Raw genomic sequence first — 13,023 nt, forward strand, 5'->3', positions numbered from 1 at the left:
AGGAAAAACATCTATATGGTTATATGGAAATATGGCTACATCAAGGATCAAGCAAAGCAATCATACATGACTAACATAAGGCAGCTTGGAGCCGGTTGCGGAGCTGGAGGCAGCGGCTTCCGCGGCACGCACACCGGCACCGGTGCGATCGGGGAGACGCGGAGGAGGCGGAGGGTGGTTCTTTACCCTACAAATAAACTCTCCCAATGGGGCATTGAGAAAGTCTTTTGCCTTCCTAATCTGCGCCTTATGCTTGCCCTTCCTCGGAACCGGCGGAGGCAGCGGCGAATCTTGCCTAATTAGGTAATTCACGCTCTTCGCCTTTGTCTTCGCCTTCCCATTCTCCTTCTCCTTCCCATTCTCCTTCTCCTTACCAGTCGCCCCCTTTCCCTTCTCATACCCCTTCCCCTTCACCATTCCCTACAAAAAAAACAGCACATAATATCAGTCAGTACATAAAGTTTGCTGTTGAAATTTCAGAAATTATAGCAACAGCTGCAGCTGAAATTACAGCAGCAGCGGCAGCAGAAATTATAGACAGCAACAACATATTTGGCCACTGAACCAATTACAGCAACAACGTTTTCTACAAGAAGAGAGAGCAATGGGCAGCGAACTATACACCATCCACCACCACCAGATTCTACACAAACACGTTCATGCACCACCACCGGATTCTACACAAACAGATTTCTACATGACTACATCCACCACCACCAGCCACCAGCAGCAGCGACACTAGACTGAACCAGGGAGGAACCAGTCAACCAGGGAGGGAGGGAAGGCGACGAGCCGGCGAGGTGACCTCTTCCTCCTCGTGGTGCTCGTCGAGGAACCAGGGGAAGCGGGATCGACGGCGTGCTGCTCTTGTTGCGACCCTGGCGTGCAGTTGATCCTCCAGCTTGGACTCGGAGGAGATGTCGCCGCCGGTGAAGGGGAGAGGCCGCGGAAGACGGCGTCGTCGCCTTAGGGTTAGGGTTAGAGACGGAGAGGGGGAGGTGCCGTCTGTGCTCGTAACGAGGAGGAGGTATCGAACGAGGAGGAGAAGGCATTGACTAGATCGACCTTGTTGGGCTCGGTCCGCTTGTTCGGCCCGGTTAAAGACCGGACCGGACCGATATTTTTGGTCTGGATTACTGGGCCCGGACCGGCCTGTTTTCTTGTCTGACCTGGACCGAGCGGGCCAAAACCGAACGGGCAAAAAAGCCCACTCGGTACGTCCGGGCTGAGTGGCCGACCATAGGCCATGGTGCCTCTTGCACGGACTCAATGGTTGCCTGTGTCGTGGTCGAGATCGTACCGCCCCATGACCGTCTCTTCATCACCTCCCAGTCAATAGGCCTCGACACATCATCGTCGGGGAGTGGCCTACCATGGTTGAGGCGGAACTTGCCGCAGAACTCTGCGCCTCCTGCACAGATTTGATGGTTGCTAGCGCCGTGGTTTCTAGAGGCCTTGTGCCATCTTGCACGGTTTACGCACGCCATCCACCGTCCTCACCGACTCGGATGATATTTGCCGCCGCCGTGGCCAGGCCACCTCGTCACACTGCTTCTTGCAGTACCCAGGGGCCGAGTGGTCCTTTATGCCACAACACCGTACCGACATGTATCCTGGTCATTGTTGTTGCCAAACCGTGCGCAGGTCCACCCTTGTACTGCTTGGGCTGGTCTGGCTTGCGCCCGCGGTTGCCATCGATCGCTGCTCTGAGCGACGGTGCCCCATGGTAGCGTCTTCCTCAGCTTCACTCTTTCTCTATGAGGAGTTGTCCGCTGCTGGAGCTGGAGCTCTCGTGGCCCGTGGCCGTCGTCCCGGCAGTTCTCAACCACTCATAACCGGCCCGTGAGCATGTCAAGCAGAGTCTTGACAGAGGTTGCATTGCTACCTGTGCAAACCCGGAGGGGGCAACAAGCAAGCAGAAACTTTTGGACGATCCTCGCGTGATCGATGTTATCGCCAAGCGAGTGGAGGGGCGTCGTGACACTGGTAATACTCATGACCAAGTTGTCATATGGGTAGAACTTCTAAAAGGTTCTCGAAAAAGGAGTAATTTTTTCTGGGCCTGTATTCTTTTTCTAGGTTCACTAGGATTCTTATTGGTTGGGACTTTCAGTTATCTTGGTAAGAATATTATATCTATACTTCCATCTCAAGAAATTCTTTTTTTTCCGCAGGGGGTCGTGATGTCTTTCTACGGAATCGCAGGCCTATTCATTAGCTCCTACCTGTGGTGTACTATTTTGTGGAATATGCGCTTCTAGAGAAGTATGTATGCAGGAAGTAAATTCTAGTCGCTTTCTTTTGAATCCAATTTCAAATTAGATTAGAAAGATAGAAAGGCCATGAGGATGGGAAAATAAAAAAAATCTTTTAACATTCGAGATTATGCAGGATTATACATGAAAGATCCTTTTTTGGCTCTCTCTTTAGCCCTATGTCTCTTATCCCTAGGAGGCCTTCCTCCACTAGCAGGTTTCTTCGGAAAACTCTATCTATTCTGGTGTGGATGGCAAGCAGGCCTATATTTCTTGGTTTCAATAGGACTCCTTACGAGCGTTATATTACGTTCTTAGTGTTCTAAAGTGGGACAGGCGCTAGCTCTAGTAACCATTCTCCATTGATTGGAAAGGGCGGGTGTCTGCACGAACTAGCTAGACATGGCACTCCCCGAGCACGAACTCGATCATCGTGCCGTCCCCTTTGAGCAGCTTTTCTTGCCTGCCTCTGCTATCATTGATCCAAATATTTCTCAATGGTGTGGAGACAACTCACAAGAAGATCTAGGATTTCATAGCGAGTGTACTAGTAGCTGAAAAACCAAATTGACCATTCCAACTCATTTGTGGTTTGAAACAGCATTTCTTCCCGAAGTGATACCTTGGCTTTGCCCAAATAAAGAATCGCAATGCTGCTGATAGTCCGCCTGCTTTCAATGTTCTTATGCTCAGTGAGCAAGCTTGATTTCGGTTACTCCCTTCTATTGGGAGCTCCCTATCTGTAGGTTTCAGGGGGGTACGATCCACCGCGTTCCTGTGCTTTACATGAAATGGAAAGATCAGAACGAACACCGTCAGGCCTCATTCATCAAAGTAGCAGTCCTTAGGGGCTGAAAAAGAGCCCAGATTCCCCGCAACAAGCTTGGAAAGGAAGAAGACACGAAGGGAGGAGTTCCGCTTAGCCTTTGCTCCTCTTTGATAGAAGTAGCTCTTTTGTTTGCCAGAATGGCTTGTTAGCAAGAAAATGCCTTCTTAGGAAGTGAAGAAGAATACGCCTGCTTGAGAATGCCCTCTTGTTGTTCTCGAAAGATGGAGGGGGGCAGATTTCACTAAGGAAAGGAACTGAACTAATGGACGAGGAGGAAGAGAATATAGAAAAATTGCCGACATTCAAGCATACTATAGATGTTCCAGAACTGCTAAAGGGAAGTTCTAGTAGAAAGGACAACTAAGCGAAAGGCCTAATGCAAGAATTCTTCTTATTGCATAATAAAATAAAGAAACCTTAGAATTCCGTTTGCATAAGATACGCTACACCATTGAAATCAAAAATAGAGTATGAGACAATTAATAACTTTGAAAACACGAAATAGTTGATGACATAAGTTGTTGTTCAGAAATAGGAAAGTGGAATGAAATCCAGTCTTAGTCAAATATTGCATATCTCTTCGTGTCCAAGCAGAAGGAAAAGGATACAATTTGAGCTGAGCGGAAAATCCATATCTCTCTTATCCATTTAAAACATATGGATTTAGAGCATATGGATCAATCTATTTATAATTATAAGAATCGAATGTGTTTGTTTTTATGTTATTTTGTGAAGGAATGAAAACAATTCTATATAGAATTATTCCATGAATTCCTCAAAGTGAGGCTCATCAAAATGAAAAATCTAAGACTACTATAAAGACTACTAAAAAAATAATAAAACAAGAAAAAAATTTGAAGGATTAAATTACTGCTCCCGAATATTCAACTGACCGATTAATTTCTTATAACGTACTCTATTTTTCTTTGCCAAATAAGCCAGCAAACGTCGACGTTTTCCCAAAAGTCTTCGTAGACCTCTTTCCGATGAAAAATCTTTTTTGTGTAATTCCAAATGTGAAGCAAGTCTCCGTATCTTATTGGTGAAACTGAATACTTGAAATTCAACAGAACCCCTGTTTTCTTCTTTTTCTTCTTTAACCATAAATCCTAAAAATTTTCTACCTCCTTTCTTTTTCATGTATTTTTCTGATCAGGAAAAATAAAAAATTATGTCAGTTATTTTGAAGTTATTCTAATCTCGTACACACACAAATTTGCAATTAGCCGATGGTTTCGAACTCCGCCTGCAGCAGCTGTGCGCTCGCCTCAACTCAACAGTCGCCGTAAGATGATAGGTCTCGCCCGAAGCCCACGCCGCCTTGGCAATCACTAGCATGTTCTGCATCTTGGAGGAGGGGGTGGAGCGGATCAGCGCCAGCGCCACCACTGACTGCCTATCCTCCTTCCGTGAGACGGCGTCCCAACAGGTTCACTTCGATCACCAATGCCAAGTCGGTATAGTTCGAGGCTTCGAGCGGGTGAGCATCGAGAACGACAAGTTGGTGCCACTACCGCTTCTAGCAGCCTTGCCCTTGCGCAGAATCTCCCTTACAATGTCGACGTCACCGCTGATGCCGCCGTGCCGCACCTTGGGGCTCTGCAAATGACGTCGCTGTTCCCTTGGACCCGTCCGCTGTTGTCTGCTCCGGCAGCGACTTGGATGGAGCCGCCCGAAACGGACCATTGCCGTCGGACATGGTTGCTGGAACCTAGCTCAGGTGCCAATTGTTAGCCCTCAAGTAATGACTAGCTCTTTTGTACACTGAGTAGAGGAAGGCTAAATTGTAAGCAGCTGCACACAAGCTGCGGAAACACGCACACTTATGTAGTGAGGAGCTTACGATGGTACTAGTTGAAGCTCAATTGCTTTTGTATTTATTGGCTTAATTACTAGGATGGGGCTCAGCTCCTTAAATAGGAAAGTGAGCCGACTATGTGCCTAGTATGACCTCATTCATAGCTGACGCATGTGCTTACGTACTACTTCCTCCGTCCTAAAATAAGTGTTTCAAGCTTAGTACAACTTTGTACTAGAGCTATAGTACAAAGTTGAGACACTTATTTTGAGACGGAGGGGGTATTTGCTTAGCTACTAAGCCGCGGCAGCTCTTGTCCAAAATATATTTTTTACCCCTGTCGACATGTTGTGGCCGGTAGACTGGGTTTGAGTCTACACAAAAAGCAGCAAAGGAAGTAATGAAATCACTCATGGCGCAACATTGCTTGCTTATGCATCGTTGTACGGGAATGCCCTTAGGATCAATTTCTCTATTATTGTTTAACATGTTAATGAGAATGTTGATGCAGACACAGGTTCATGGAATCAATTTTTTATTGTTACTTACTCATTATATATATGGATAGGGAAATATATACCTGTAGGTGTGATAAATATCTAGCTCATATCATATGTCAGCATATGCTCAGCCAAAGTGATGTAACCGGAATTGAATGGTTTTTGCTATAGTGGAAATATGATGGTTTCAGTAATTTATAATCAAGCCATAAGCCTACAATCTACCATTATCTAAGGTTACTTGTGATTAATTTAGTGTGCATTCATAAAAAAATAAATGTTAAAAAAAGCTTCTCGGTCTTGCCAAATGTCAGTATATTAGAACTGTTTTTCCTATATTGTTTATAAATTCTGCTAGATGCTTAGAACTATTTTTTTAATAAAACCTAAGAGTTCAATCTTGCCACATGTTTATGGTTGTTGCCTGAGGGCTGAGGTTTGTCCCTTTCTTTTCATGATAGTTCAAAGGGATGGCAGAAGGGTTACCTGGTGCAGCAAACAAGAGCAGCAAAACCACTCCTTCATGGAATTCCCATACAAAGCGACATATCAGCCATGGTCACTGAAAAGTTTGGGCAGCCCAGGTAGTTCCAGACAACAAGAACAAATATCAAATTATCCAAGTTCTGTTAGGAGCGAGACAAGCCATCCAGGACTAACTGATAGTGGAAGTAGACCACCAGATTCAGAATCCTACCATGAGGCTGAATGTGAAGAGTAGAGTGAACCAGGTGTTTATAGTATTCTCACTGGCTCACTGCCTTTCTGGAGGTGCCAGAGATCTCAAGCGTTCGATTCAGGTAAATGTCTTCCAATCCTGTTAAAGGGAAACTCTATAGTTAGTTCCGACCATCCAGTTCACGATTCCTTGCTGGATTGCGTTGAGTTCGTTCAACATTTCATTATTCGGTTTCGTCGATGCAGCCCGAAGAGCTTCAGTGAGACCCAAGCAGAACAATAGTGGCGGGGGAACAGGGCAAGGGTATACAAGCATTACAATGTTCGCAGGGTTGACAAGGACATTATTGTATAGTGACGGTAATGCCGGTTTGGTCCCAGAAGAAAATGTTTCCACCCCACCAGACCACCACACACCCTGTCTGGAATGGCGTCGACCTTGTGCTGCCTATCATTGTATTGCTTGATCCAAGTGTGTTTAGTGTGGTGCTTGATTTGGGTGCTGCGGAGACGAGCATGCATATGGCGTGCTTTTTGGTGAAGAACCCTGGTGGGGACTGGGGAGCAACGTCAATTGTTCCATTCGCCATCTTGCGGTGAGTTCTGTTTGTTGTTCCCCACACTCTCTTTGATGTTATTTTTTTGAGGTTACACTCTCTTTGATGTTAAAGCAGTGATGTAGGTAGAGAAGTACTCCCTCCGTCCCAAAATAACTGTCTCAACTTTGCACTAGCTCTAATACAAAGTTGTACTAAGCTTAAGACATTTATTTTGGGACGGAGGGAGTAGAAGAAACATTATAATGCTTATTAATAAAAAGTTTTGATCTCTGCTCGGTGACGGAGGAATACATTGCCCTCTCCGTCCAGCATTTGAAGGCAGGATAAAGAAATACATAAACATTATACATTCTCTCTTATACAATACTTTTGATGCATGGTTCAATCATCGCTGGGTGGAGGAATAAATTGCCTTCTCCGTCTAGCATTCATTATTACAGTACTAACATGTTCGCATAATCAGCCACACATTTGACAATAGACTTACGACAGTCCCTCAGACAGCGGCAGTCCCTCACGCAGCGGCAATTACGGTGCCTGGAGATTCGGCGCGTTCCGGTACCTGATCCATAGGGCGGCCTCATAGAAAGAAAAGAGCAGACCAATCCCGTTCGCGATCTGCAGTTGCATGAGTCCAGAGGCGCAGGGCATATCAGCACATTAGTGAATATATAGCTTGGGATGGAGATTTCAGATACAAGTATGTAGGCCAGACAATCCAGTATGTAGGCAAGGAATGCCTCGAAAGGATAATAAGAAAATAAGAGTTTCGATGCAAATAATCTTCCTTGTTACATAACCTACATAGCTAAATAACCAACAAAAAGAAAAGGAGCTCAAGGTACTATAGCCTCAACCAGAACAACTCCATAGGTGTCAGATTCTTGTGTAAGAAAATAACTGGATAGAGATAATCATGTCATTTGATTTTTTTTGAAAGCCCCATTAACAACATACCAACACTCCTAGTGTAGGCTGAACTGAAGCTCCAACAAACTAGCAGAGTTGTGTTTCCTAGTTACAAGACTAGACTGATCAAGAGTTGTGATGGCAATATACAAGAGACCAAGTTAAAACAGCACAAGTTATATAGTAGCCTCAAGCAGAGCAAGTGCACTTGAAGCTACAAACTACTCCAACAAGAATCCTGAAACTACAACAACAAGAAGCAGAGTTGAGTTCCTAGCCGTTAGAATACACTGAAACTCATCAAATTTGTATATAGAGTTATAGACTGAAATTTCCAAGCAGGTTTTATAAGCATATACTCCCTCCGTCCCAAAATAACTGTCCCAACTTTGTACTAGCTCTAGTACAAAGTTATACTAAGCTTAAGACACTTATTTTGGGACGGAGGGAGTACTACTTTTTAGAATTGCATGATCGATTGCGAGAAGGTAAATCTTAGCTTCACATATACTATCTCCGTACCATAATCTATGACCTTTTTTGACACTATACTATGGGACGGAGGGAGTATAACATAAAAGAGATGGACATTTAGTTATCTTGGTCAGACAATCCAGTATGTAGCCAATTGATGATAATAGACCAATAGTTATGATGCGAATAATAGGGTAGATAAACAGAACAGCCCTATTTTCATGTAGATAACACAAAAGAGATGTGATCTAGTTATGTAGGCCAGAGTTGTGAAGCAAATGTTCATTTCCTTTTCACCTTACATATGTAGCTAAATAACCGGAAAAAAAACCACCAGGTACAATAGCTAAATAACCCAAAACAGTACCAGAGCAAGTGGCTAGAAAACATTACAAAAAATCCATTGGCACCAGATTCTGGTGCAAGAAAATAAGTGAATAGAGATAATCATGGCATTTGATTTAAAAAAATGCCGATTAGCAACAAGCCAACACTTCCTAGTGTAGGCTGAAATGAAACTCCAACAAACTAGCAGGTCAGAGTTGTCTTTCCTAATTACAACACTAGACTAAAACTCCTATCGTTTTCCTATCAATTTTGTACAGGCTGAAGCTCCCAACAGGGTAAGATAAACAGGATTGCATCATATGTAGATTGTGAGAAACTGAAGGTTATTTTCACATAGACAGACACTATAAAAGGCATGACATTTATTAGTTATCTAGGCCAGGCAATTCAATCATGTAAATGATAAAATAAATTAGCTGTGGCCCAACAGATTTATTTTTACAACAGAGCAAGTTAAAACAGCACAAGTTATACAGTAGCCTCAAGCAGAGCAAGTGTACAACAAGTTGATAAAAAAAATGCTCAGTCATGGCATTTCATTTCAAAAGAAAAGAATGCTCAGTCATGTAAGGTGCAATGTTCTGTACACTTTGTAATTCTACAATAATTTCTAGCGTACATCTAGCCAGAGTACACTTGAAGCTACGAACAATGCAACAAGACTGAAACTCCAACAACTGAAACCAAGCAAATCTCTGGATAGAGATGACCATGGCATTTGATTTAAAAAGTAGCACCCATTAGAAACAAGCCAACACCCCCTAGTGTAGCTCAACTGAACTCCAGCTAGCAGGGCAGATATATGTTTCCTAGTTATCACACTTGAATGAAACTGTGAGGAGGGGGTATAAGAAAAATGCCCATGTTTCTATCACCTGCCTAGCAAATATGTACAGACTCAAACTCCCAGCTGGATAGATAAACATACTATTAAAGGTTGCATCATAGACTGAGAAAATGTAGGCTATTTTCACATAGATAACACGAAAAAAAAGATGTCATTTAGTTATGTAGGCCAGACAATCCAGTATATAATATATACAGACAATGGATAGGAAGCACATACGAGCAGAAATAGATCAAAGTCCGGTATGCATGCGTAAGCGGTCCACATCGCGGCGTTGCCCAAGTATGCGAATGCCATTTCCATGCCGTCGACGTTGTGTGTCATGTGGGCGCGATACTGCATAGCATGTTTAGAAAATAAAAATCTACGTGACAATCAATTGAAGAAGTTGAGTCCAGTTTAGCGAGAACTCACGATCTCGTCTCCAGTGGAGGCGTACATGAAGAAGGCCGTCACTGCACCCATGGAGCCAAACACACGATCCCTGACGTCGGGGTGCTGCCCATGGCTAAACACGACGAACTGCAGGCATAGGAGCAGGCCCAGAAACGCTATCTCCACCATGAACATGGTGACAGCAAGGATGCGTCTCCATCCGTGTGAGTAACGCAGGTAGATAACACAGTACACGTTCTCCATGAAGAATGCGAAGCCGTTGGAGATAATGACGCTCAAGTCCTTCCTGTTTCCACCATAGAAAACTAGAGCTGCGGCGTTCATGCATGTGAACGCGTAGGGCAGGCAGTGCCTCACTCCAACATCCTGGGCCGCGATTATGTGACGGAACACAAAGCGCCTGCAGCAGAATGTACAGCAGAACAAGTTAAAATAGCACAAGTTAGACAGTAGCCTCAAACAGACCAAATATTCTGCTAGAGACGAGTAGAGAAACTTGATAGAAGAATACTCAGTCATGCCATTTGATTTCACAAGAAGAGAATGCTCAGTCATCCAAGGTGCAATGCTGTGAACAGTTGATAATTCTATAAAAAAATTAGCAGACACTGTGGATAGAAGCCAGACTTCACTTGAAGCTGGGAACTATGCAACAAGCCTGAAACTCCAAGTCTCCAACAAGAAGCAGAGTTGAATTCCTAGCTATCAGACTAGATTGAAAGTCCCAGCATTCTCCTATCAATTTTCTCTATGGACTGAAAATTCCCAGCAGGGTAGATAGAAATGTTTGGAATGTGCATGATAGATGGCGAGAAGTTGAAACTTAGCTTCACATATACAACATAAAAGTGACGGGCATTTAGTTATCTAGGCCAGACAATCCAATATGTAGGCTATTGATGATAAGAGACCAATAGTTGTTCTTTATGCATTACCAATGCAGCTAAATAACCAAGAAAAAAAAAAGGACAAGGTACAGTAGGCAGTAGCCTCTGGGAGACCAAGTTTTGTAGGCACAAAATAATAGTTGTTCTTTCTCACAAAAAAAGATGGCACTTAGTTTTGTAGGCCAGAGGAGTGCATCAAAAGGATAATAAGGAACTACGAGTTGTGAGGCAAATGATCTTTTCTTTTTATATTACATATATATGTAACTAAATAAAAGAAAAGAGCACAAGTAACAGTAGCCTCAACCAGAGCAAGTGGCTAGTAAAGAGTACAACACTCCATTGGCATCAGATTCTAGTGCAAGAAAATAACTGAATAGAGATAATCATGGCATTTGATTTAGAAAAAGTGCCCATTAGCAATAAGCCAACACTCCCTAGCATAGGCTGAAGCGGAACTCCAACAAACTAGCAGGGCAGAGTTGTGTTTCCTCTAGTTACAATAGCAGACTGAAACTCCTATGATTTTCCTATCAGATTTTATACAGACTGAAGCTCCCAGCAGGGTAGAAAACAGAACTGCATCATACATATAGATTGTGAGAGACCGAAGTTTATTTTCACGTAGACAGACAATATAAAAGGCATGGCATATTTTAGTTATCCAGGCCAGGCAATCCAACCATGTAAATGATTAAAAAAGAAGGGGTTTGACGCAAAATATTTATTTTTTACAACAGGCCAAGTTAAAAAGCACAAGTCATACAGTAGCCTCAAGCAAAGCAAGTGTACAGCAAGTTGGTAAAAGAATGCTCAGTCATGGCATTTGATTTCACAAGAAAATAATGCTCAGTCATGTAACGAGCAATGTTGTGTACACTTTGTAACTCTATAATAATTTGCAGTGCACCTGAAGCTACTAACTATGCAACAAGACTGAAACTCCAGCAAGAAGAAGCAGAGTTGTGTTTCTAGCCATCCGACTAGACTGAAAGTCCAACAAGAAGAAGCAGAGTTGTGTTTTTAGCCATCAGACTAGACTGAAACTCTTAGCATTTTCCTATCAAATTTGTGCACTTGAAGCTCAGTCATGTATGGTGCGATGTTGTGTACACTCTGTAAGGTGCAATGTTGGAGTAGACCTTAAAAAATTGCCAACAAACATGCCAACACGCCTATAAAAAAAATTGCCAACAAACTTTGTGTTTCCTAGTTACAGTAGTAGCTAGACCGAAACTCCTGTCAAGTTGAAAATTATACCAAATTTGCCAACAAACATGCCAACACGCCTATAAAAAATTGGAGAGACTGAAGCTCCCAGCAGGGTAGATAAACAGAGAACTGCATTATATGTAGATTGTGAGAACCTGAAGGTTATTTCCACATAGGCAAATACAAAAGGCATGCCATTTATTATATCTAATTAAGCTAGGCACTCCAATCGTGTAAATGATGATAAAAAGGAGCTGTTATCCAAAATATTTATTTTTTACATTACATATATCGTCCATGATATAGTCAAAATAAAAAGACACTATTTTGTTACGCAGCCAACATAGGAAAGTGATTACTCTTCGTCCGGACAAAATAAAGCCAACAGATGAACAAATAGTGTGTACAGATCAGAAGGATGCCATTCGGAGACTACCATTCGGGCCGCGTAGGACGCAAATCAAGCCCATATCCAAGAGAGAGAGAGAGAAAAAAACCAACTTTCTTTAATCGGTAGAACAGATGTCGTTCGCATGCGTGCGTTGGAGCGAATCGATGCATCCACGTACGGTGGGGTTCGAGTCTGGCTACCATTCGGGCCGCGTAGCGCGCAAAGTAAAGCCCAAATCCACGAAACAGAAAACCCCAGCCTTTCCCTCCTTGCTCAATCGGCAAAACGGATCGTTGGCGCCGGAGCATGAAACTTACGGCACGTAACGTGAGACAGCAGATGCAGAGTGAATCAGAGGTGGGAAGCAGACAAGAAGTGCTTACACGGGCGCCACCACCAGGAAGCCGACGGCGATAGCCCCGATGATCCCCACGATGTTCTTGGCGTCCATCCCGTCGGTGGGCTTGTTGCAGCAGCTTCCAGGAGACTCTGGCGAGAGGGAGAAGAGGACCGTGGTGGTGGATGGCGAGATGGAAAAGAGAATGGAGGGAGGCGGAGACGGTGTTGCTGCTACAAGAGAAAAGAGAGAGAGAGAGAGAGAGAGAGAGAGAGAGAGAGAGAGAGAGAGAGAGAGAGAGAGAGAGAGAGAGAGAGAGAGAGAGAGAGAGAGAGAGAGAGAGAGAGAGAGAGAGAGAGAGAGAGAGAGAGAGAGAGAGGGGGGGTCAAGCGCGGTCAAGAGGGCTCTTCCCATCTTTACCACCACCTTTTGACGTTCCTCCCTATCTTCTGAGTACAGTACAGTACTGTCTATTTGATTTTTGAATTCGCTTTTTTTTTTTATTCTTCAAACTATCTCACTCATTGCATTGGATCCGTTGCCTCGCCGCTCGGTGGTGGATGTATACCATTTTCTTTTATTTATTTTGGGTTCCATTTTTA

General features: G+C 43.6%; 1 protein-coding gene and 1 long non-coding RNA gene across 3 annotated transcripts; one reads left to right on the forward strand and one right to left on the reverse strand.

The window, feature by feature from the left end:
- Positions 1-1,681: 1,681 nt before the first annotated feature.
- Positions 1,682-11,679, forward strand: LOC123445527. The gene is made up of 4 exons (XR_006631104.1): positions 1,682-2,265; positions 5,844-6,182; positions 6,307-6,656; positions 11,387-11,679. It is a non-coding gene; the product is annotated as an uncharacterized LOC123445527 (long non-coding RNA).
- Positions 6,847-12,627, reverse strand: LOC123445526 (bidirectional sugar transporter SWEET5-like). Of its 2 annotated transcripts, XM_045122517.1 has the most exons (4): positions 12,468-12,627; positions 9,613-9,994; positions 9,418-9,534; positions 6,847-7,238 (listed from the first exon to the last, which is right to left on the reverse strand). In XM_045122517.1, the coding sequence occupies exons 1-4, from the start codon at positions 12,533-12,535 to the stop codon at positions 7,149-7,151; spliced, it is 657 nt and encodes a 218-aa protein (XP_044978452.1). In that variant the 5' UTR covers positions 12,536-12,627; the 3' UTR covers positions 6,847-7,148. The 2 variants fall into 2 exon arrangements, with proteins under 2 accessions (XP_044978452.1, XP_044978451.1); XM_045122516.1 differs by lacking the exon at positions 12,468-12,627 and having other exon boundaries at positions 9,613-10,236.
- Positions 12,628-13,023: the final 396 nt, after the last annotated feature.

Source organism: Hordeum vulgare, chromosome 3H (genome assembly GCF_904849725.1).
Source record: "Hordeum vulgare subsp. vulgare chromosome 3H, MorexV3_pseudomolecules_assembly, whole genome shotgun sequence".
NCBI lineage: Eukaryota > Viridiplantae > Streptophyta > Magnoliopsida > Poales > Poaceae > Hordeum > Hordeum vulgare.

Bases quoted from the DNA above. Each gene is read 5' to 3' on its own strand.
- LOC123445526 (XM_045122516.1), bottom strand. From the start codon at position 10,149: ATGACTGAGCATTCTCTTCTTGTGAAATCAAATGGCATGACTGAGTAT. The intron at 9,535-9,612 runs GTGAGTTCTCGC...CATGCTATGCAG, and splicing joins CCTCCACTGGAGACGAGATC to TATCGCGCCCACATGACACA. The intron at 7,239-9,417 runs GTATGTGCTTCC...ATGCAACTGCAG, and splicing joins ACTTTGATCTATTTCTGCTC to ATCGCGAACGGGATTGGTCT.